Source organism: Marmota flaviventris, chromosome 2, assembly GCF_047511675.1.
Source record: "Marmota flaviventris isolate mMarFla1 chromosome 2, mMarFla1.hap1, whole genome shotgun sequence".
NCBI classification, from domain to species: domain Eukaryota; kingdom Metazoa; phylum Chordata; class Mammalia; order Rodentia; family Sciuridae; genus Marmota; species Marmota flaviventris.
This window is the reverse complement of record NC_092499.1, coordinates 189,529,216-189,554,005: the sequence shown is the minus strand read 5'-3', so window position 1 is coordinate 189,554,005 and position 24,790 is coordinate 189,529,216. Positions and strand designations below refer to the sequence as shown.

At 49.1% G+C, this 24,790-nt stretch overlaps 1 protein-coding gene across 3 annotated transcripts in view; it reads left to right on the top strand.

The window, feature by feature from the left end:
* The window catches only part of Znf831 (zinc finger protein 831), an 87,515-nt gene that overhangs the window by 46,679 nt on the left and 16,046 nt on the right, over positions 1–24,790 (top strand). The window contains exon 5 of one of the 3 annotated variants that reach the window (XM_027946355.3): positions 4,005–5,140. The exons of the other annotated variants lie outside the window; for them this stretch is intronic. Coding sequence (XP_027802156.2) covers positions 4,005–4,114 — 110 coding nt within the window. The 3' untranslated portion in view covers positions 4,115–5,140. Of the gene's footprint in view, positions 1–4,004; positions 5,141–24,790 lie in introns of those variants that run through there. 3 annotated transcript variants of the gene reach the window in all.

Here is a 24,790-nt window from a genome sequence, read left to right as displayed (position 1 = left end):
AACTAAACCTTATTCTCTTTCAGTCTGGAGTCCAGGAGCCTCCCAGACCCTCCAGGGGTTCTGAGGAGGACACTCCCTTCCTCTCCAAGTTGGCTCTGGGCGTTCCTTGTTTTGTGGTCACATCATTCCAGTCTTGGCTTCATTTCCACATGGCTTCCTCCCTGTGTCACCATGGGTCAGACCTCCCTCTGACTTTTTCTGTGTCATTGGATTTAGGCTGCACACTAAATCCCACTTGGTCTCATCTTGAGAACCTTGAACTGATTCCTTCTGCAAAGTCAATCAACCAACCATAAAAGTGACCTTTTGCCTAGTAAGGCCACTTCTGGAGGAGCTTTGGGTTAGGACTTGGGGGGCACTATTCAAACTGCTTTATGATTTCTCCCCATCAAAACTAGTGGAAATGATCTGAAAGTGTGTTTCTAAACGAACGACACGGACACGGCGTGTACAAGAGTGTGCATCATCTGGGCTCTCAATGTTTGTCGGCTGTTTTTGCAGAACCTTAATTATAAACCTAAACCATAAAAACAGACATGTTCTTGCCCCCTGCAGGACGTGTTCCACACTCTGGGGAGCGGTAGTCTAGGTAGCTTCTCTCCTGATGGCTGTGGGACCCATCAGTTCCCTTTAGGGAGAAGACCTGTGGCTGGCTACCCGGGCATGGCAGGGCCTTTGGTGTGGCTATGCACACAGCTTTACCCCCTGGCCACAGCCATAGGACGGGGCTGGGCCAAAGCAAGTGGTGCCTGCTCTGTCTGCTTCTCCTCGGTGGTAGATCCTACACGGCTTCCGTTGCAGGCGCTGCCTCTTCCTATCAGGTGCACACACCTGGCTCGCTTGGGGTGACCTAGAAACCCTGAGACACGCAGATAGACTTTCACTGTCCTTTCCTCCCTTCTTCCCCTTAAAAGCCTCAGGGCAGAGTCCTGTGCCCACCTAGCAGGGCCTGTGGAAGAGCCCCAGAGGTCCTGAGGCTCCCTCCCTTTGGGGGAACTAGTTTCTATACATTTCCTGTCTTGATACCAGCACTTCATGGCTTTGTCACACCATGATCCCAAGAGCAAGGTGGGGTCCTAGTGAGGAATGTGTCCATACCTCAACAGAAATAAAACCTGAATATAGAGATAGGAAAGCAGGGGCCAACCGTCGTCAACTCCTGTTGGGAGCATAGGTCCCCCTGCCCACGCAGGTGACAATGCCCAGGAAACAGCCTTCAGTGGTGACAAATGTCTGTGCTTTCATTTTTATTATTTGAGCAGCAGGTTGAGCTAGAAGCCTGTGTCCCTGGTGCCCCTTTTCAAAGGCCTCCCACTCCAGCAATTATAAAGGACAGGGAGAATGGGCATTGAGGGGCAGGAGGAGCCTGCAGATGTGTTGGAAGCCATGGCCCGGGGAGTATTAATCACCTCCCATTCCTTATTGAAGTGTCAGAGGGGGACTAGGGAAGGCTGATCGTGCCGCCTGCAAGCTGGGGTCCACAGCTCGTGATGGACATGGAGTCCGAGGTAAAAAGAAAGAGTGCATCAAAATAAATGCCGCCTGGAAACCAAAGGGGCCAGAGGAGTTTATTACCACCACCTGCCAATATCAATATTTCACAGCAGAGTGACAGGCACTCCGAAGGCTCTGGGTGTTTGAAGACAAAGTGTTGTGACTTCAAAGGAACCTAAAGCTGGGCCTTGGTTGCCCCCATTTACAGACAACTTGCTTGGAGCTTCTTTGACCTGGCAGGTCCTGGAGGGGAGATCAGAGCCGACCCCCGGCTGGAGAGTCCCTTCACTCTGTGTGTGTGTGTTTGGGGGTGAGGGAGGATGACCGCTTTCCCACTGCAGGACAGGGAGGCGTGATCTGGCCTAGGTGACCCGTGATGCTGTAACTTGGGAAGCTTGATGGAGTTCAACAAAGATATTGACAATGACCTTTGGGGAAGGGGATTGGCCAATTAAAAGGTAGGAAAAACATCAATCTCAGCCCGGATACACCAACAAGATGAGGAAGACATTTACAAACAGTGCTCAGGAACATCTGTGTCCAGGGGCTGCAATATGTCCTAACCAATTTTTTTTTCTGGTCTTCTTTATGTTTTGGAGACTCTTCCTGTCAATAACTTAGGAAGATGAGAGAGAGGATGTTTTTTAAAAAAATGTTTTTTTTCAAAAGATGTTTAATTTCTCTCTTCTCCAAACTATTCCAATAGCTTGGTGCTAATCATTGGAATTAACAGATGGCTCGGTGGTGAAGTCATCTGCAAGCAGAAGGCCAGAGGAGTTATGAAGGATAAAGACCTAATTTATGAGATTTTACATTAATTAGAGCCCATGAGACACTCCTGAGAACGTGTTTTCTTTCTTAAACCTAAACCGAGTAGACCATCCTGGCCAAGTCTCCAACAAGGGATCCGACGGGGCTGACTAGAACTTTCTGTTCAGTTACTAAGCACTGTGGGCTCACCAGGCACCCCAGCTAAATGTGGAATGTGCAGGCATATCATTGATTTTTTCATATCACGGTTTCAAAGAACGCTGTTCATTGGCCACATTCACTGGAGTGTCAGGCTGTGTGTGCACTGGGTTGGGGGCCACTCACTGAAGGGACTGGCTCTTGTATATGAAGCCACTGAATGTCCCAAGGAAAGCAAGCATCTGCCTTAGACTCTAAATTGTCTGTATGGGATACCCCAGTCGGGAGGTGTGCCAGCTAAACCACAGCATAGGAGACCCTTATCTAAATTCAGACCTCCACTCTCTCTCTCTGCTTTCCATAGCATCCATACAAGCCCTTCACATTAATTTTCACAGTGTAATATACAGGAGTCCCCTCTGACCCACAGCTCTACCCTCCACTGTTTAATTACCCGCCATCAACTAACTTTGGTCTGAAAATGTTAAATGAAAAATTCCAGAAATAAGCCATTTGGAAGTTTTAAATAGCTTTTATTCAGTCTGTTGCTATTGTGGTTCTATTTCGTCATGTGTTATTATGGTTGATCTCTTAGTATGCCTAATTTACAAATTAAACTTTATGGTAGGTAGGTATGTATAAGAAAAAGCAGAGTTTTTATATGGGGCTTGGTGTTGTCTACAGTTCCCCAGCCACTGGGCTCCTGCAAGATGTCCCCTGTGGATAAGGGGCTGCTGTAAATTGGCCACCAAATGTTAAGAGACATGAAGTTGATGAACTGACCATTGGAAACCTGTGTGATTCACACTCGTTGGCAGAGTCAGACTGGGTGACAAATGAACAAGAGAGAACGAGGCAGGGTGAGAACTCCAAGAGGGAGGTGGCTGCCCCAGGCTTAATGAAAAGTCCCTGGAAAACCGATGAAGTGCTATAATGTGTTTTTTGGTGAAAAAAAAAATCCTTCTTGAAGTTCTTGCTATGAAAATAAATAGGAAGTGAGGTGCCACTGCTTGGACCACCCCACAATTTTGTGTAAAAATGTACTCTGTCCTCATCAATATGATGAACTCTAGTTGATCACAACAATTAGCTCAAAGCTTGCCATCAGAACCTGAGGCTGAGGGTTCATTTTGATTTGATGTTTGTGGGCGTGACAGCTTATTTTCACAACTTTTGTTTTCATTGATTTTTTAGGACAAATTCTCAGATGTTAATTCCCTCCTACTTATTGTGGAATTTTGGTCCCCAATGTGGATGGGTTAATTTTACCTAGTGTCCCCTAGTTGCAATGATCGGAGTTAATTAGGACACTGTTTATCAAGTTGACAGGCATCTCTGCTGCCTTGTACCCAGGTTGCCCAGCTGACCTTGTAGCTTATAGAATTGCCACCCTCGATCTTACAGATCATCTGATGCCACCCCAGTTTTGTAGATGAAAGCTCTGGGGAGATGAAGGTAGCCCTGAGCATGTGTTTTCTAGCCCGGAATCCTCTATGACATTGGAGTGGGACCATGTTTCAAAGGTGGTGGATCTCATTTCCAAGGCCAGTCTGTAAGGCAAAAATCATCTGGAGTCACAATTATCTTTGAAAATCCCGCAGATCCACCATCAGGGTATGTGTGCAGAACTCTTAACAGAAGTGTTCACACACACACTATGTTTGAGGCCCACCAAGATAAAAGGAGGAAAGCAAAAAGGCCGTCCATCTGAAGAGGAACACGCCTCCCACAGAAGAGGACCGTGAGATTCTCAAGTGCTCCTGCTTTGCTGCCAGTCAGGAGCTATTTGGTTTTAGCATTAAACCTCTAAAACTGTGTTGGCATCCTAATGGATTGGGTTGTTGTGCTGGGGATTGAGCAAGGTAATGGAGTTGTGTCTGCCTGGGTCAGGGGAGGGCCATGGGGCCCAGGGGGGTTTCTACCCTCACCTGGAACACCAGAAGATACCTGCTTGGGCATGGGTGCAATTCCCTGCCTCCTTGTGAGTGCTCCATGCCAACTCGAGCCAGCTGGCACCAGGTGGCCAAAGACCACCCCTTTGACCTGCTGGGGAAAGTCCCCCGCAAACCTTGCCTTGAAATGTTCTTTTCACTGTCTCTTCCCTTAGTCAGGGTCTCACTGGAGAAAGCAGCCTTGCTTCTGTGGTGCACGTGCCTGTGCCAGCTCACGTGCCCTTGTGTTATTTTTCCATTAGAGAAAGCCACTGAAATCCCACAGATCCACACAAAGAGCTGACCCCACCTGAGCAAGAGCCCCCACGACTCTCCTTTGTTGTGGGTACACGATTCGGACGAGGCCACTGCTCTGAATGAGTGTTCTCTTTCCAGAGCGTGGGCGGTGGGGTGAAGGCCAGCATGGCAGTTCTCTGGGACCAGGAGGGGGAATGTTCTCTCTCTGAGAGCTCAAAACCCCTCTGTACACAGCCTCGTTACAGTTCTCTTGACATCACAGTTATTGACCCTGGGCTGCAAAAAGAATCTCATAATTAGGTTTGCCCTGTTTTTGTGTTTGAATGCACATCTCTTTCTGGCTGATGACATACCAGCTTTTTATTATTATTATTATTGAAATCCCTGTGTTAAAAGGACCTGTTCCATTAACTGAGACCGATTCTATTTACTCTGATGCTGGGATACATTAAAACATTCCGTGGTATAAAGAGTGCTCTTATACATTTCCTTAGAAACGCATTTTGTGGAACTGAACAGAGAACATTGATGTGGTTGAGGTTAATTATTTGGGCTTTTGCTGGGCACATTGGAAGTCGTGCCGCTTCTCCCGGTACACAGACTAAAATTGGAACACTGAAGAAGAGCCGAGCATGGCCCTGTGCCCGGATGACACATCTGAAGTCATATTGATTGAGGGAGATGTTTTATTGAACGATAAGAACTACATTGAGTTTATGGTTTTGCAATTTCCTGCAGCTGGCGTGGCTTATAACAGTAAACACCGTGAGGTTCGGGACCACAGTTCCAAGGGAGGTTTTAGAAAACTCTCAAAAATCTAGGAAGCTCATCCACATTTCACCCCCTCACAAACTTGTGTAACTTTCATTCTCGTTGTGCAGACAGACAAACTGAGGCTCAGAGAGGCATTGGTGCCTGCTTGTTGAGTGTGGTGGTCGTTGGCATGGATTCATGTCACTCACGACCCCCTTCAGCAGCCCCGTTGTGCCCATCGGTCGCTCGCCTGTGAACTTACTCACTGGTTTTTTCCTACTCAGTCACTTACAGGAAGCTAAATACATAAAATAAATGTTTGCCACCATTAGAAACAAAAGCCAATACCTAATGCCATGAAGGGAACGTTACAAAGATTAAAACACCGCAGTGTACTTGGGTCAATAAATTCCAGTGGGAATCTGTTGTGAACTGAAGTCCATGAATTCTAGGGACATTCCCTTTGCTAGAAAGAGATCGGGAGAGCCAGGGAGACCTCACAGCCATGTCGGTGTCCAGTTAAGGCTTCCTTCTTTCCATAATCAGAAGAGTAACATAAAATTGGCAACTGTGCCATTTAGATTTAGTTAACTCTGTGCCTGTGAACCACCTAAGATCATGCCTCTCTCTGGCCCCCTTAGGGGTCCCTTTCCTGGGGCTCTCTTGTTCCTCTATGTCCCTTTTTCTCTGTCCATAGGATGGTCCTGGGCTTCTTTTGCTGATCTAGTATTCCCTAGGCTCCAGCAGAACTTTGCCTTGCATAGTTTTAAACCCTACATTCAACACAGCTGATGGCAGGGGTCACAGGGACATCCTGCCAAGCCCTCCTTGAAGAGTCCTCTTTCTTGGGCTCACTGGGGTGGCATTCCCAGCGCAGCTTTGGAAGTGCAGGTTCAAGTTCTGAGGTACTGTGTGGGTGCCCGCAGTAGGCGAGCTGCCCGTGCCGAGGGGGTGGTATGTGCCCGAAGGTGAGAGGTGACCTGTGCAACCAGGGCTTACAGGCTCTGGGGGCCACCTGCAGGGACCCCAGGCCTTTATGGGGGCCTGATCTTTCTCCTGAAATCAAAGGGGACCCAAGGCACGATTAGGGCAGGGGCAGATCATCACATTTGGGTTTTGCAAAGATCACCATTGGCACAAGGTACCAGGGCGGTGGAGGACAGAGCAGGAACAAGGAGGCTGCTGATGGTGGCCAAACCTGTTCACCCTTAAAAGGAGCTTGGAAAAAGTGGTGCTCCACCCAGAGGAACAATACTTGTGGTCATGGACAGATCTTTTTCCAATACATTGTAATATGGTAGGTGAGGCTGGCGCCCACCGTGGCCCCATCTGCAGCCCACCACCCTCTTCAGATAGAACTGCTCAACCTACAGTGGTGGAACCCCAGGGACCCCTGTGTATCACATTGAACAATGCACCATTTCTACTCAAAGAGAGGTTGTTACTCCATACCCCTGACTGCCCATCTATTTCAAGCTGGGGACCAGGGACAGAGCCTCTGGGTGGAAGGTTTTGGGATGTCACTCTTCTCTGCTGACTGGGAGACTGGGTGTCTCCTGTGCTTCATTCTACATGAGGTAGATGTAGAATGCTTCCTATTGCCTCAGCCCAAGCAGAGGGTCCCTCTGGGGAAGACCCTGGAGGAGAATCACTGTGAGAAGGGGTCTCTGAGCACCATGTTGTACCTTTCTTATAAGACTCTGAACTGGTCTCAGATTTTAGCTTCTTCTAGTAGAAGAAGCATTAGAGCACCCCCTTTCCCCAGTCTCATGGGGCTTCATCTTCTGACCCCACAATGGGGGGTGGCCTGGGGGCTGCCCACCTGCTTTGCTTCTCCCGGGGTCTGCTCCTCTTCTGGCACAGGTAACATCCAGGGAGAGAGAACATGGAGAGTCGATGAGACTATTTTTCTTTTTAGTTCACAGAGAAGTTGAGTTTCTCTTGACCAAACTTTAAGTCCACTGGGCACAATTTGATGTTCTCTCCAAATATTAATAGATTTGTTCCTCAGCAGAGGCACGATGTCTCAGCCTGCTCTGGGAGAGTCTTGTCACTGTAAAGGACACAGAGCCACGCAGGACTTCCTCTGTGCCTAGCCAATTCATTAGAACCGGTTAGCAATTTGCAAAAGAGATTAATTGATTTGCAGGCTGCTGAGCCCCGAGTGTTACTCAGTTACCTCCCAGCAAGCTCAGAGAAGCCTGGCCTCCTGGGAACTCAGAAAGCAAACAGCAATATGCGAACTTTCATCAAAGGCTGAGCATCATTCCTCATGATAAACAGAAGCCAGAGAGATGAATTTCTCAGCCCCTCCTGGCTTAGGGTGGGATTTGGGGCCACAGTCTAGACTCCCTGGATAAAATGAGAAGGCTCACGGAGCTGTGACTATCAATATGATAGCATGTTTCTTTTTTAAAGCTCTTATTATTCCCAGATACCCTGGTTGTTATCTTATTTTGAAATGTTGCTCTGGAGGCGGAAGTTTTAAGTCCTTCATACCTGTGTTATGAAGAACTCTTTGGGTTGGGAAGAAAAGAGACTAAATTCAAATTTGCCTGGAAAAGAAAGAAAGAAAAGTAAATAAGTAAATAATTCTCTCACATAACAGAGAGTGAGATGGCTTCAGGTCTGGCTGGATCCAGAGTTCCCTTGGATGTCAGCAGGACTCAGTTTCTCTCTGTTTCTTGGCAACTCTCGACCTGACCCATCTTTCCACGTTTATGTGAGCTGGTCACTTTCCATAAACCAAGTCCCCAAACTGAATCTCACTGGCCCTTGGCCCTTGAGAGGCCTGGCCTGGGGTATCCTTATACCGAGGGAGGGGTTGGGGCCACCTCTGCTATAGCCATAAGGAGTAAAGGAGCAATGATCCCCAGCAGAACACAATGTAAACTGAGAACTGTTTCTTTCTCCTGGTTTAATGTAATGAAGCAAGTACATGGGAGCAGCTGAGCCCCTACAGCCCCTGAAGAGAGGAAAAAGCGAAGGAGCTTAGGGACTGGCGGCGGACCCAGAGTCACCCAGCCTGAGGTTCACGGGCAATTACTAGGGCCTCTCTATGCCAGGCAATGTGTGGGCGCAGGGGACAGAAAAATGGGGACATGACATGGCCCCTGTCCTTTGGGAGAGCCCAGCCTGGCAAGGGGAGCCGGCACAGACCGGTAAACAAGTCATTACAGATGCGGCGCAGTGAGCTGGCTTCCAAAGGAGGGATGCTGACAGGGCCGGCTTCAGGGAGCAGGCAGAGCTGCCTAAAGAGGAACAGAACAAGGAGGGCCCGCGCTCCCCAGGCTCCCAGCCCGAGGCCCCTCGCCCGCCCGCCCGCCCGCTGCAGGGGCAGCATTATGGCCTGCAGGGACCAAAGCTAGCACTCTCTGTCCTCCTTGTCTCCCTCCTTGGATCGTAAAGAAATTTTTGCCATACGCACTAAACTGCAGGAAATGGAGGCACACAGCACTTAACTACTATTTACTTATTTATCTAAAATGCTAAGTGTTCCCCTTGGCAATTACTAATAGATTCCTGTAGAAATGGAGCAACCCATTCAGAATTCTGATTTCTGTGCCCACAGGAGGAGGGAGGGCAGACTGCCTGTGCCCTGATGACCCTCAGCTGGGCAGTGGGTGCACCAGGTGGGAATGCCATTCACAGAGAGGTGGAAGGGTGATGATTTGAAAGATTGATGTGTTTATGTTAAAAGAGAGCTTCTAGGGTGGTGGTGGTAGTGGTGGTGGTGTGTGTGTGTGTGTGGGGGGGGGGTAACATCTTCAGCCCCAAGCCTGAGATGAGGGGGAGTCTCCTTTTGAAAGAGTTTCTGAAAATGATTTTCACCTTTGGCTGGAAGAGCCCCTTCTCAGCAGAGAGCTACATATGAAACCTGTCTTGTTCTAGAATTTTCCTACGTGAGCTGCTGGAGACAGCTGCTGAATTCAGGGGACAAGGCCGGATGGGAAATGTGGATCTCAGGCACAGAGCCAACAGGCTTGCCTACTGGGCACAAATGGGGAACATTTTCATGAACCATTTCGAAAGAGAGAACAGAGCTTACTGTTCCCCCCCCCCCCCAACACCACCTAGCACCTGTTCCTCCTGGGGGCAAAACCCTTTGGTTTGGGAGGAAGGTGAGACTTTAGGATTAATCCTAAGGTGAGGCAGGATGGGGTGACCAATAGTGAGCCCGGGGGTGGGAAGTAACCCCAGGTGGTACAGCTGCCTACCTTAAGTGACAGAAGGCAATTGGCATCTCAATCCCTTTAAGCCTCTTGATGGCGTCATGGAGAAAGTCTCAGCCTGATGCTAAATATGCATTTGGCACCTGTCTACCCCCTTCCTAATCTCCCTTTTAATCAGGGAGAGGTTAGGTCTCAACCTCTACCTAGAATTCGAGAACATGGTTCTGTTTATTTCATTTATTTTTACAGGAGCATCTGCTCCTTCTAATGCCCGGGCGCCTCAAAGTCTTTGCAATCAATTGGCGCAGCTGACTTTGCAAAGCAAGTGCCCCCCTCAACTTCCTTCGAAGCTGAGGGTGGTCCGGGGCAAGAGATTTCATGTGGGGATTTAGAAAAATTCATTTGAGTCCTGACTTTTCCTAGTTTCTCAGGTCTTCATCTGTAAAATGGGGGTGCAGTTCTGAGTTCATGATTATTTACTGTGGCCCTTGGAAGGCTGGTGAAGCCTAGCTCATCTGCCCCAGAGGTAGTTGAGAGGCCCCCCACTACAGGAGATGGGGTGTGAGCTCACTGTGTGAAGCATGAGGGACACTGAGTGGGCAGGGAGGTGTGCTCAGTTTTCACCCAGGATTTGGAGAAGCCAAGGGAAGGGTGTTGGTGAGCCCTGGAGCCCCATCTTCTCAGAGGAGAGGATATTCAGAAGGCTTGTGTTTCAGCTGTAGGCACACTGTGCTGTCCCTCCTGTGGGGAGATTGGAACCAGAGTGGCCCTCTGAACTGCAGCCCCAGCCCATCCCAGCCTCCCTGAAACCTGCTCTGCTTGGGGCCCTCTCTTCCTCCAGATAATGCACACCCCCGGCCTCTGCCCCAGGCTTGGATGCTGGCGCTGCTGGGGCATGGAGAATCTGTTCCAACAACAAGCATGTTTCCTGCTTCCACATTTTGAGTTTCCTCCAAATGTTTTTCCTCATCTGATTTTCAATATGGCCCCAGGGGTCAGGAGGTGAATGTCATGGCCATGCCCCATCCTAATTAGGAGTCATGTCCAAGTTCATACGTTGAAGAAAAGAAATGCAAGTTCAGTTCCAGGATTTTTCCTCTGCTAGAACTTTTCAAATCTTGGCTGCTTATTTAACTTCAGAGACATGAAAAAGTGATGTTTGTACCACCCTCTGCATAGACATTAGCGATCATTTTCAGCTTTTCCGTTTTTGCTATGAGGCACCTGGCGTGCCGGGAACGGACAAAAGCCATTTTTCTAAGTACCAGAGTTTGAAATTATTAAGTGTTCATTAAGCACCCCCGGGTGCAAAGCACTCTCCGAGATGTTTGTTTCTCAATTTTCTATAATTTCCTTATTTTTCTCCCCTAGCTAAAGGCAGATTGAAAAATGAACTCGGTGCGTTTGAGTCTCTGAATCATAGTTAATGCACGACGCCCCCTCCCTTAACTGCGTTGTTTTCCTCCTGCCTCCTCTTGTCTCTTTTCTTATCAATCTGATAAAAGTTCTTCTTTTTCTTCTTTTTTTTTTTAACCCTTACCCACGGACTGTAACTTTTGCTTTATTCCAACCTACCCTCAGGGGGAAATGCGCAAAAACCGCCTTGAGTAGCCCTCGCCCCCCGGACTGCGGGCAGAGAGCCATGGAAAGATCGAGAAAGCAGCCGGTAGCCGTGGTGCAGCACGGCTCCTATGCGGCAGCTTGGTGTCCGGGCGCAGTGGGGGCCCTGGGCAACCGCCCGCATCCCCCCACCCCGCCCCCGGCCCCGCAGGCCCGCATCCGGGGGGCTGGGGGCCTCAGCTCTCCGAGGACTGTTCTGGAAAAACACAAAGCCCAAGCCCCCCTCCCATCCGCCTTCACGGCTCCGTGACTCCGGCTCTTACATGAGCTGAGAAAAAGGCTGTTTTTCTCTTTTCCTTTCTTTTTATTTTTTTGACAACAACCTCACATAACCTCAAAAAGTTAGCCATGAATTTACCAAAACTTTTTATGAAACTATTTTAACCTCTGGTGGGGGTTAAAAAACAAGCTCTGTGAATTTATTACCCGGAAAAAAAGCGAAGCATGACTTTGTATTTGATGTGAAATCGTCTTTCAAGCTTCAACGGCGCCCCCTAGCGCCGTTTGAGAGAAGGGCAGCCCGGGCTCAGCCGCTGCGGACCTCCCGGCGGGTCGGGGTCTGCGCCCACCGCCGAACTCCCCACCTCCTTTTGTGTCATGCCCTGGGGACATGGGATGGCCAGAGGAGAGCAGGCTGAAGCCCGCGCGGGGGAGAGCCGGGAGTGGACCCCCGAGCCTCGGTGCTGTTTGACGTGGGCTGGACCCCTGCGGAACCAGCGACCCTTGCCGCGTCTCAGCACGCAGGCGACCCCCGCCCGTTTATAACGTTTATTGCTCTCAAGTGCATCCCACCCAGATGCGCGGGAGGAAGAACCAGTTCCCGCAGAGGAGGGCGGCATCCCGCCGGCACCAGGCGTGCCAGGGTCTCGGGGAGGCTGGGACAGAGTCAGGGGGCTTATTTGAAATTGCAGGGACGAACGTGAAAGATGGGGGAAAAGGAAAGGAAGGGCAAGCGGGCTGTTGAAGGACCCTTCGGGGCCTCGCCGCCCGGGGAGACGGCGAGGTGCACAGCAGAACCCAGGATTCCGCCGCAAGACGCGGGTTCCGGGCTCTGCGCGGGGCGAGATGTTTCTATGCCCTCCAACTTGGAAACACGCTCTTTTTCTCGTTCCAAACTAGCCATGTTTTTTAAAAGCACACGGGAAAAAATACTAAAAAGCAGATGTTCCGAAGCAGACGGGCAGGAAGGAGAGCCGTGGAGCCGGCTGCCCAGGAGAGGCTGCAGTATTTCGCACGGAGAGGACGCTGAACCCGGGAAGCCGGAGAAGCCGGCTCAGGTCCGAGTCCTCCCACCTGTCGTCTCAGAGACGCGTCTCGGCTCTTCCGTGCCTTAGTTTCCCCGTTTGTAAAAAAAGGGGTGATAATAACGGTGCCCCCAGAATATATAATTTGAAACAACATTTTTTGCAACATGTAGCTCTCGGGTTCTGGGTGGTAGCAGGGTGCCAGCTCATGCTTACTAAGTTCCCTCGTAGAGGAGCCGGGAACAGAGCTTTGCATTAAGTAAAATCTCCCGTTTTTAACATAAGGGTGATCCATGCGCACCTGGGCCCCAGCACAGCTAGCTTGAGACCCTTCCCCTACCAGCTGGTAAGGGGAGATTGGGGCGGGGGAACGCGCAGAGGGGGCTGCTACCTCTCCCTGCCCCCAGCGCCCCGGGGAGGCCCCTTGAGCCAGGTGTTGAAGCCAGTGTGACCGCAGCTCTGTGTGTGTGTGTGTGTGTGTGGGGGGGGGGGTTAGAATGGATGTGGGAAACACAAGTCCTTCTCTCCCTCTGTGGGACAATACCGAGGGCTCCTACAGCCGAGCGATGTCTTCTGGAGGCTCTGCCCCCCACCCCAGCTAAGTGTTCTGCTCACCCAGCAGCCCACCAGCCCATGCACTCTGCACCCCTTGGCTCTCCGAGGCACAGTAGGCGCCCCATGAGTCCTGGAGGTCCACTGCTGCTGCCTCCCTTCTCCAGCCCTAACCCGTGCTTCCTCGGTCCCTCCTGATGACATACCCTGATGCCCTGACACTGTGACTCCAGTCTGTTCTTAGTGTCCCATGGCTTCGGTAGACCTGACGGTCCGTGCCTGGCACAGCCCTGGCTGAGGGAGCTTCCTCCACCCAGGCCTCCATGCATCTGGTGGCTCCTCACTGGGCACAGGCTCACCTGAGGCTTCCTGAGGGTAGACCAAGCACATCTCCCTGTGTCCCAAACCTCACACCTTTAAAGGGCCTCCAAGTTTACAGAGAAAACAGCAGAAACCACTCACTACAGTGATTCCGAAAGCCACACCACAAAGACCCCCAAGGACCGAGGACGTGTGTTCCCACTTCCTTTGGTCAAAGCATTAAATATGATGCTATGGATTTTTAAAAATCCACACGTTAATGATTCAAAACAAATCGGTTTTGTACATTTTAATATGAAAGCAATTGTTTTCCTTTGAAAATTGCTCCCTATGTCTGTGAGGTTTGTATTTCCATGGGTTTTTCTTTCTTTCTTCAGTCGGGGGGAGTGCTGCATACTGCCAAGCGCAAGGGAAAAGCTCTTTATTTCCACTCATTAATCCCTGCCTGTTGTGTTCAGTTGTGTCTAATTTTAATTAATTTGGATTCATTTAAGTAACATTTCATTATAGATTCAAAGCATAAATATTGTTGATTTTTTTTTTTAAATTAAGAAGTGGGAAACATTTTAGTCAGTTGTAAGATACTTGGCATTAAAGCTCAGAGAGTGCCCGCGGCCTGGCTTGTTCCACAGTCTCCTTGAAGAGCCTGAGGCGGCTCTCCATTTGTTTGGTTCTTTGTTTGTTTTCCCCATCTCTTCTCGGATCTTCTGCTGCCAGTTTAGCAGGACTGCCTTCACTCCCAACAGCTTGAGTCTCTCGAAGCTTCTGAGGACACAGGGCATATTTCTTTTTTGCTTCCTGCTTTGCCACTCAATAAATTCGAGGTGTCACCAAGCAGTCATCTGGGTAGTTAGATAAGGAAGGAAACAATGCTTTCTCCATTAGCTTGCTGAGAAGAATGGGGACTAGATTAATCAACGTGGGCGGGCAGTGCCTCCTTATGAAAAGACTGGCTTCTTCCATCAAAGTCATGACTGCCTCTCCAATGTGGGCACCTTAGATGCCGTCCAGGGCTGAGGAGCAGATGATCGAGCCTTGAATTTTAAGTCTGTCATCAGTTGATGACATTTTGCAAATCTTTTATTCCACTTTTAATATGGTCCCACTCAAGCTGGGAGTCAGCAGACCCCTGGGGGCACAAGGAAACAACAATGTCTTAAGAGCTGGGAGGATGTTTTGGTATCAGTCACAATTCTCAGTAGCAAGGGACTAAAATCCAACTCAAAAAAGGTTTAAGCACAAAAGAGAATTGGTTTGCTCCATGATGAAAGAGCCTAGGGTAGCTCCAGCTGGATCAGGAGACTTCAGCATTATGGCCTGGCTCTGAGTGTCACTTCTCAAATCTGAGTTGACTTCCTTCTGAGTCATCTTCATCAATAGGCCCCTGGTAGTCCCCAGCGGCCCAGGCTTATACCCTACCCACTCAGCAAAGATCTCTGATCAGTGCTCCAGCATCCTTTGGTCTAGTGAGGTTTGGTTTTCACAGCTGGCTCTGAATCGACTCCTTGGCCCTGTGGGTAGAAATCATGCACTTTGAGAAATGGGGTGAAGGCTCATCACCAAGAACTGAAATGGGACCTGCAACTCTTGCAAGACTGAGGGGCTCCATTCCAAAAGCAAAGTGGGATGCTTTTGGATCCCACTTTGGATGCTCCTTGCAGGGGCACTGAGGAGGGAGGCTGAGTCCAGAGAAGAGTGCAAATGTCTATGTCAAGCTACTCATGCACATCCTCATGCACTACTCATCTATGCCTAACTTCTCCCCATTCCTTTTTCTCCCTCCAAGTTCCTTAAGGAGGATACCTGTAAGACATTGCTAAAACAGGAACCCAAGAACCAGTTGCTTGTAAATCACAAAATGCAGGTATTTACCACTTAGGTCCAGCACAAGGCTAGCCCCGTTTCAGCACAAAGATCAGAAAGTTTGGGGCACATGTCTCCTCGTGATGTTTGGTACATTAGTCTCGTGGCCTACGTCCCTTTAAGTCACCCATTACATAAACCATTAGTTTTGTGACACCTTGTATTCTGCTGCTTCTCACGACACAGCTCCAGCTGAACTTGTAATGAGCGTCTTTGATAACGTCTTTGTCATCACTAGAACCACTGGTCTGAGTCATCTAATAGGGTTTTCAGAGCACGGCATTTCACTCTCATCCCGGCACTTTGAGACTGAGTGCATTTGGAATCCAAGCACGATGCCAGCTCAGAACTGTTCCATGACATTGGGGCAGTGGCTTTCATTTCTCCAGGAGGGGCCCCTTTGCAATTTCCACATGTAAACACATTCTGCTTTGCTGTCTTTAAGGGATTTGTTTACAACATCTGGTGCTTGTAATTGTATCTCAAATGCCCGAGAATGATGATTACATGTGTGTTCAAGGTCCTGCCTGCCTCTCCCCCCCCCCTTTTTTAGTGGTAGATGGACACAATACCTTTATTTGTTTATTTATGTGATGCTGAGAATCAAACCTAGTGCCTCACATGTGCTAGGCAAGTGCTCTACCACCGAGCCACAACCCTAGCCCTTTCCTAGCTTTTTTTTGAAAATTAATTTTGTCAATCTAGGAGTGACCCAAACCAGCACTGATTTCAGGCTAACGTACTTTCCTAAACAGTGTTTTACAATTCAAAAGAAAATATGGATGATCCTCAATTTACCATGAGATTTTTTTTCCTGGGAGACCCACTGTAAGCGGGAAGTATCCAAGGTCCAAAATGCGTCGTACCCCCAACCTGCCAAGCAGCTAGCTCAACCGTCCACAGCAGAGGAGGGGTCGTTCCCTGCGTGAGTGCCGATTGCTGCCACCCAGGATCCTGACAGTAGGTACCGCAGAGGGATCCTGGAAAAAGACTCAGATTCAAACCTGCATGCATTCCCCTCTCACACCATTGTCAAGTTGAAACATAATTGTCAAACCATTGTGTGATATTGGGAACTGTCCCTGCACAATGGAGACTTTGTATGGATTTGGTTATAGGGCATCTCTCTTTTCTGAGGGATTACTTTTGGGGGAAATTTTTTGGTGTACCTGTCTTACACCAAGTCTTTTAAATTAACATGTGCTCTGAGCGCCAGAAAAGGAACTGAAATGGGACCTCCGACTCTTGCAAGACTGAGGGGCTCCATTCCAAAAGCAAAGTGGGATTTGGTTGGACGTGGAGAAGGTAGACTATTTTAATATAAGCAGAGGGAGAAAAGACATAGAGTTGAAACCCCCAGGAGTGGTATGCTCACTGTGATTTGTAAATAAACATGGGGCCAAGGCTCTCATGACCCAGTCACTTCCCCTCTAAACTCTCTTACATCCTGTCACACGTGAGCCCTAGGGAGACACCTCATTTCTGAATCATGACATGGTATGACATCTGTTGTATTCTGCTGGCTGAGGTCAATCATGAGGCCAGCACAGATCCGAGGTGTGCGGAAATCGAGTCCCCCTCCTGATGGGAGACCTTGAAAGTCCCATTACAAAGGGTGAGAATACAGAGTGGTGGAGAAGTAAGGCTGGGTTTTATTTTTTGTTTTTATTATTTTATTTTATTTAAATCCTTCAACCATGCAGTCCCTTTGGGGCATGTGAAGCCACTTGGGCAACACTTGCAAGGAGCTAGTAACTCACAAGGGACTTGCTGATACAACAGGTGTCTAGGGACAGAATCCTGGGCTAGCCCCGCTGGCCAAGGACCTCACAGGTGACCCAGGTTCCTCTGCTCTCCTGCTACCCTGCCTTCACCCTACACCACTCATTCTGTGGGGAGCATGATGGCTGCAGCACAGGGGGCAGGGAGAAGAGTGTCAGGGGGACTGTGAGCAGCTGGAGGGGGGGAGTGCAGAGGCTGTGCAGTGTCTGCCCAGCAAGCTTCCATCCAAGGCCATCCCAGTTAATTAATTAATTAATTAAAAAAATAATCTTAATTAAGCAACAAGGAGAAATCATTAAACGTTTTAGGTGATGCTTGCATGGGACTGGGGTCAGCTAGCTCTTTCTGTGCAGTACCTAGCAGGGCTGTGCAGAGACAGCTCTTGGCTGTGCTAAGCATGCACTTCCTGTTGCAATGACTCAACCCCACCACTGCGGGCAGAAAACATCCGATATGTAAATTGACAAGCGTGGGTGTGTGTCAAAAACTTCATCTGCAAAAACTGGTGTGGGGGGGGGTGAGGTTTGTCCTTTGTCATTTGCTGATCCCTGGTCCTCATAACTTGCAGATATGGCAAAATGGTGAAGGCTTAATGCATGGTGGTCAGCAGGTCTGGACCATTTGCCAAGGTCATGGGGGATAACAACATTTAGAAACTAGGCTAAAGTTTACGCTTTCACATCAAATGTTTCCCATGGCAGTGGAATGAAGTATGATAAAGTTTAGGTTTCTCTCATGAAGACTGAAAATAGCAATGGGCTTAAAAAGATTTATGAAGTTTCATAAATAACCATTGGGTGTAAATCATCTGGGTCTCATGTGTGGCTCTGTGGTGTGTGGGGACCTGGGCTCCTCCCATCCTGGTACTCTGCTTTCTTCACCCTAGGTTTTTCTTTTGTGTGGTTCAGAATGGCTGTTCCAGCTCCTATCATTAGATCTGCATTTCAATCAGTAGAAAAAAGGGAAAAGGAGGGTATACACTTTCCCTTGAACGACATGCCTTGGAAATTGTATTTATCACTTCTTCTCACATCTCCTTGGCCAGAACTGAGCTACCTGGTTATGCTTGACTGCAAGGGAAACCAGGAAGGATAGGTTTTAGCAGAGCAGCAATGCACCCTGATAAGAAAGAAGACTTACTAAGAAAAATGATCAGAAATAGGTATGAGTTAAGACATAAGCAAGACCTGTAAAAAGAACATACTTATTTCCCTTAGAATAATTTAGTCAGTATTCAGACCAGCAATGCTATTTTCCAGGTACTATTTTAATGTTAAGTCTTCTGTTTGTGTCTTGACCAGGCACCTTTCCAAGCAGTAGGGCGATCTTATCCATTATTGCTCTCCCCAGCACAATAAAATGTAAAATTAAAAAAAAAAAAAGACAGAATTTGTGAATTCAAGTTTGAGGGAAGCTGGGGCGTCCCTTCTAGAGTCGCAGCAAATTCACATGTTGGTGTCCATCAGCCTGGGAAGGTGAGAAACTGCATCCCTGCCCCCTCCACTCCCTGCATACCCCCACCTGGTAGTAGATGAGGACCAAGGTCTGGCCTGAGTGGGGAGCCTCCAGGCTGAACCTGTGCTGCTGCTCTCCTGTCATCTCTATGGAGTCCTTGCTGCCTTTCCCATGGTCACCCCTGAAGAAGTCTCTTGTTCTACGCTGAGCTTTGGGATGACGTGGAAACTCCGTGCTCTGATTTATACAAAGGCACCACCCCACAAAGTTGTGTGAGCCTCTGGTAATCCACATACTCCTATGGTGACCTCCCAGCAGCCCCACTGACCCCTGGGAAGAGCATGTGGTTCTGCTGAGACTCTACTAGAGTGGACCTTGCAATCTGTTCCTTCCTTAAAGTGCCTTCAGACACAGGGTCTGTTACCTTCAAGATCCATATTTAGCCTTTAAAGAAAACTACCTCTTTAAAGAAGGGGGAAAAAAAACCCTGATGAATGCAAATTGACATTAAATGGAGTTTTAAAAAAAGATTGAGGTTTTAAAATATGATTATAATCAGTGACAATAGTGGAGGGGAATCACATCATTATTGATCTCACCCATGGGGGGTGGGAGGGAAGGACTGCTGGGAATTAATTGGAAAAGGAGCATTTCTGTTAAGCCATTCCAGCTGTTAACTCTCCCTGAGTGGCTCCAGACCAGGGACCTCTGAGATGCTGAGCTGTTGGTCACCTTGTCATGACTCTCCCACGGGATCCACAGTCGTGCAGAAGGGGACATCTCCAAGCAGGTGTCCTGTATGGGATTTTGTGGAATGGAGTGGAAAGAAAACCTGGAATGCAGGCTTTAGGATCAGACTGACTAGTTTTCAGGCACTAAGCTCATTGAAGAGATTTTTAGTGAGCACCTGTTATGTACTGCATGCATTGTTTTAGGTGTTGGGGACACTGGTGGTTGGGACAGGCCACTAGTGAAGCTGATGGTCCTGCAGGAGGGCAATGGCCCCTGTGCTGGAGGCTGCCCCAGATATGAGCTTGGTGCTGTGGTATCTACTCTCTTCACTTCTTCAGCCTGTCCTGTTGGAAGGGCTGGGATTCAGCCCATTGTATGGATGAGGTCCAGTGAGGGAGTGACCTCTGCCTGGGCGCCATTGTCCACAGGTGGCAGAGACAGGACTTCAGCCTGGCAACTGGCTCCAGAGCCTGAGTGCTGGGGGTGTGTGGGGCCAAGGCCCCCACTTTGTTTGACCTTGTCCTGTTTCTGCCTTGATATTCTAAATAATGTTGAATAAAGGCAGCATGTCTGGGTTTGCAGGGGCTCTGCTTGCAGCTACTTTGTCTTGAAGGCATTATGTCCCGGTGACTGTTGAGGAAGTGGGGATGAGAGAACTGAAACACAGGTGTGCTCATTTCAAGGACTACTGAGAGGGAAAAGATCCTCCGTGCAGAAGAGCCCTTAGTGGGGGGGTGAGGTTCTTAAATCAGTCTAGGTTTTGAGACAGCTGTCCCTGCACAGCTCTTCAGCCTCCCCAGGGGGAAGAGGGTGAAAGTGTGGATTTCCAGAAGGTTCTTAAATCAGTCTAGGTTCCGAGACACTCCAAGCAATAGAAGTGAAAGAATCGGTCCCCGGAAGTCTCCCCCAGGAGAAGGGAGTCTGCACGGAGTTTCCAAGAACACAGGGCCTTGAGTGGGTTTTTATGTTTCAATAAACTTCTAATTTTGCAACATTTACAGTAAAGTTGTGAAGGTAATAGAGAGTTCCCACCTACTCCACTCCAGTCCCTCTTCCTGGGCATCTGGGCTGATTCATACCCTGATATACTCACTATTGATACATTATGGCCAAAGAAACTTTGTGGTTTATTTACATTTCCCTAATTTCCCTCCTGAGCTTTCCTTGTCCCAGGACCCCCAGAATTCCATGTGACATTAAGTTGACATCCCTCATGGCTCCTCTGGGCTGTGACTGCTTCTCCACTTTCCTTTCTGATCATAGTTTGGAGGAGCACAGCGGAGCGTCCGGGGGGTCTGTGTGGTGTTCCTGTCACCACTTGGCGGGGTCTGTGGGCATTGAGGAGGCCTCGTCACACCTGCCCTCGTCCCCGCTGCTAGCTCAACTTGTGGCTGATGATGCTGACCTGGATCACCTGTTGGTGAGCCTGGCTTCTCCTCCGTCAGCTTCTCACCCACAGAGTTCTGCTTTTTCTCCTGGAAGCATCCAGCGACGCCTCCTCTGCTCCTGCACAGCTTTCCCTTGGAGGCAGCCTCTGCCCTCTGTCCCGGGGTCTCCCCGCTCACCCACTCACGTCCCTGTGATGCATGGTTTAATTAGCGTTTCTGGAACACAGTCAGGCCAGGCCCTTTCAGAGCTGCCTCGTGAGCTCAGTCCACCACCGTCTCTGCCATTATTGGAAAAGTAAATTACTCATATTTTTCTTGAAAATACTTGATAGGAACTGCATTAGAATCGTCACTGAGAAAATATACCCTGAGCCTATAATCAGAGAAAAGATGTTACCTATAAAATAAATAAATAAAAAAAGAACCATAGGGTTTGTTTCTGCACAGAAGCCTATTTTAAATTTTATTATTTATCCTGGAGTATTTCATCAATCCCACCCCCTCTTGGTATTTATTAGCAGGTGAGCCCGGCTTTCTCCCCCTCAGAGAACCATCATAACAGAGGAGCGAGTTCCAGGTTGTCTTCCGGCAAGAGGAGGCTGCAGAGGCTCCGCGTGGGAAGACGGATGGCCTTGGGTCCCCCTAGGCAGGGAGAAATATTTCTGAGGGAAATAGACTAATAATTTTTTAAGATAGAATTTTCGAAGGCTGTTTTTGCATAGTGAGGTTAAAAATGTCTCTGACGGGAAGGACACTGGAAACCAATTTTTCACGCTGGCCATCTGTCAGTCCCTGCCCTTCTCAATATGTGTCTGGGCCTCCTGAGTCCCTTTGACATCCTTGTAGACTTTTTCCTCCTTTGGGGCCTGTCCGGGATCCTCCAAAGAGGCTCTGGCCATGTGGTGGTAACTTTCTCTGACTAGATGCAGCCACGCGGTGACCCAGTGCCTGTCTGCCGTGGCCCAGTGTGAGCCCCTCGGTCCATTCTGCCCCTCTGGTTCCTGCTGTGGTCCTCCAGGTCCAGGAGGAGTTAAGGGCATGGAAGGCTGTTCCTCCCCCTGCGAGGGGCTGTGCTTGGCTGGCCCTGGGCCTTCCAGGGGTCTGCAGAGATGTTCCTGGTGGAGTGAGCCCACTCGGCCCCTCACGGAAGTCCGCCTACAGACAAGTTGAACAGTGAGAGCCAAGATGGTGCCCTTTTGTTCCCCTCCAGCTTAACAAGAGAAGAAAAGGTTTTTTTCCCTTTCTTTTTTTTTTCCCCTCCGTTTCACAGATCTTGAGGGAGAAGTTAGGAGCATAACAAAACTCTCATCTGGAAAATGTCCCTGAACCTGCAATTATGGGAGAGTGGCGCCCTGTTCAGAGCAGAGGACAGCCTCAACACGACGCCTCTTCAGAGGCTGTTGTCTGCACCAAGCCACCTCCGCTCCTGTGTCCCTTCCCTCTCGCATTCATCTGAGGCCAGCTCAGGTTTCTCACCCAGAAACAACCTTCAAAATAATGAACTAGACTTAATAGTCTTTCCTAGTGGTTACGGACCATTTGGAGAGAAAAGGGACAGCCTTGGGTTCTCGATAATGGAGAGAACGGGAGAGTATTTTTGAGATCAGATGGACGAATAATTTTTCAAAATGGACTTTTTGAAGGTTGTTTTTCATGGTTGTCTTAAAAAGGACGGAAGGGCCGTGGGAGGCTGTTCTCTCTTTGTACCTTTCTGTCTCGCTTTTTTCCTGTGATTTTTGTCTCCAGAATCTGTTGGAGCCCCCATAACTTATTCTCTTGCAAAGGCTTCAGGGTCAACCCCATGTTCGGGATCTTTAGGAGTTGACCCATCCCCTACAGGAAGGTGTCTTTATTGGTAATAATTACTAATCCTAAATCAAGGCTGTGCCCACAACCAGCCCTGGTCAACAGCCCCCAGAGATACAGTGCCGGAGCCAGGTGGAGGCGGAGTGACAGACCTCCCTTGGGCAGTGGGTCCCAGTCAGTTTCCCTGCCCTCCACCTTGAGGCAGGGTGGCCAGATTTAGCAGAAAAAATTGCACACTCTCAGTTAAGTTTGAATTCCAGATAAAACAAGGGAAGCATGTATTTTTTAGCATAAGTCTGACCCAAATGTTGCATAAGACATGCTTAAAATGACCCCTTGTTTGTCTGAGATTCAAATGAACTAGGCACCCCCATCTTTTACCAGGCAACCCTTCCTGAGTCCAGGCTGTGGAGGGGCAGACCATCACCCTTTCGGTCATGGTCCCCCTAGGGGGATTCTGTATGCTTGGACATTTCAAATCTGATTTCAAATTTTCATTCTGATCAGTTTGGGTTCCTGCCCACACCTGCCCAGCTGTTCTGGGGCCCTTCTTCTGATTTCTGGGCTGTTATTTCAAGACTAAGCTGGTTGCCCCGTAGAGGGATGAGGCTAGTTCCCACCCACTGGGCATCCTGAACCTGCACCCCATGTGCCTGGAATCTGTGCATTCTGGTTCCTTTGCTTCCCTGCACCTGACTGCTGGGCTCGGTGAGGCACTTCCTTCCCCAGGCTCTGTCTCAGTGGAGATGAGGGGAGGGCAGCCAGGGTCCTGACTCTCTATTTTTCCAACCTTAAAAAGCCACATTTATACTCCTTCTTTCCAAAGCCAATATGTGGAAGAAAAGGGGTTAATTTCTTTCCTCTCTGAGACTGGAGACAAAGCATCAGAGCTGCACCCTTCTGGCTTACAAAATAGACGCAGGAGCCATGATCTACATGAGCCTCTGTGCAGGGCACATTTTTACTCTAAACCCTATTTTAAATTTTATGACCTAGCTCATGCTATTTCATCTCTTCCCGCCCTCCCCCTGTATTTATTAGAGGTTGGGTATGGATTTCCTTCCCTGAGAGAACTTCCATAATAATGAAGCACACTTGACAGCCGCTCACACAGGGCAGGGGATCTGAGGAGGTTCTGCGAGGAAAATGGATCGCCTTGTTTTCCTCTGTGGAGAGAGGGATGCACGCGGGGTAAAGTAGACTCATAATTTCTCAGTGTAGAAGTTTGAAGGCTGTTTTTGCATAGAGACGTGCAAACTCCGGTGAGTGCGTGGCTGTTCCAGTGACCATTTCCTGCCACGTGCTCCTTGCCTGTTCTACCTTTGTTCATGTTCACGAGGGGCCCAGGGGCCTGAATGACAAAACTGAACAGAATGGTTCTCTGCGGGGTGTCAGGCCTCTCTCCTTATTCTCCTGTCGTGGGGACAGTGTGAGGGGCTTAAAACCATCGGCTTGGTTTACTCCATGACCATTTAAGCTGGGCTTCTCTTTTCTGATTTGGAATTAGTAATAACATGTTTTAAAGCTAGCTGGGGAAGGGTTCCTGACTAGACAGCACCTGAGCTCCGCTGTCGCCTGGAATCCCTCTTCACTGGACCTCAGTTGTTCACACTTGGGTTAGTTTCTCTTTCTGTGAGTGTTTTGAGCAGACCCTGGGACTTCCACTGAGAGGAGATCCCGGGAAGGTTATCCCACATGCCCAGCTGTCTCTCACTGGAGAAATCCCCCAAGCTGACAGTATCATCGGGTTGGGTGCCCAAGGCCCCAACCACTGGGACCTGCCTAAGACCGTGCTGGGTGGGAGCCTAGGAATTGCCAAGGAAGGGGTGACCTCTGAAGTGGCCTTCCTTCCCCTCCAGGCAGGTTTGCATCTTTGTTTTCCTGCCCCCCCCCCCCCCCCCCCCGACAACCCTGAGCTTCTGGGTCCGTCTCTCTCTCATCCTTCTGCAGCCTGCTCCCCTGGGATTTTCAGGGTATGTGACCTGTTTTTGTTCTTCTGCAGATGGGAGCGAGAAGCTGCCAACCACAGTTTCCTCTCCTGTGCTTTTGTAGGACTGCAGAGTGGACTCCTTTTGTGAGCAGCGGGGTAGAAACCATCAGGAAAGACCTTTCTAGTTTTTACAAACCTTCCAGTGGACATTCTAGGTGGTTCTCCTAGGTCAGTTGCTGCTCTTAAAAAAATAGCCCAGAACTCAGAGTTCCCGATGCATTTCACAGGCTACAGGTGATCTCTAAGGCACCTGTTACTTTCTGGCCCTCTCCCCTTCCTCCGCCTTGTTAGTAGTCCTACTGTATTTCTAGGTGGGCTTTTGGGCTTGGGGGGAGTTGAATTTTAATTTTCAGTGCGCTTTCACTTTCAAGTGTGAAGACACTGGGGTAAGGAGTCAGGCAGAGTGCTCCTGAAGTGAGAATGTTCTCTAATTCCAGATCCGTATCACAAAGGACACCTTTTCCAAAGCTGATGTGAGGACAGGAGAGAGAATTCATAGCACTTTGTAGGCTGAGGTCCA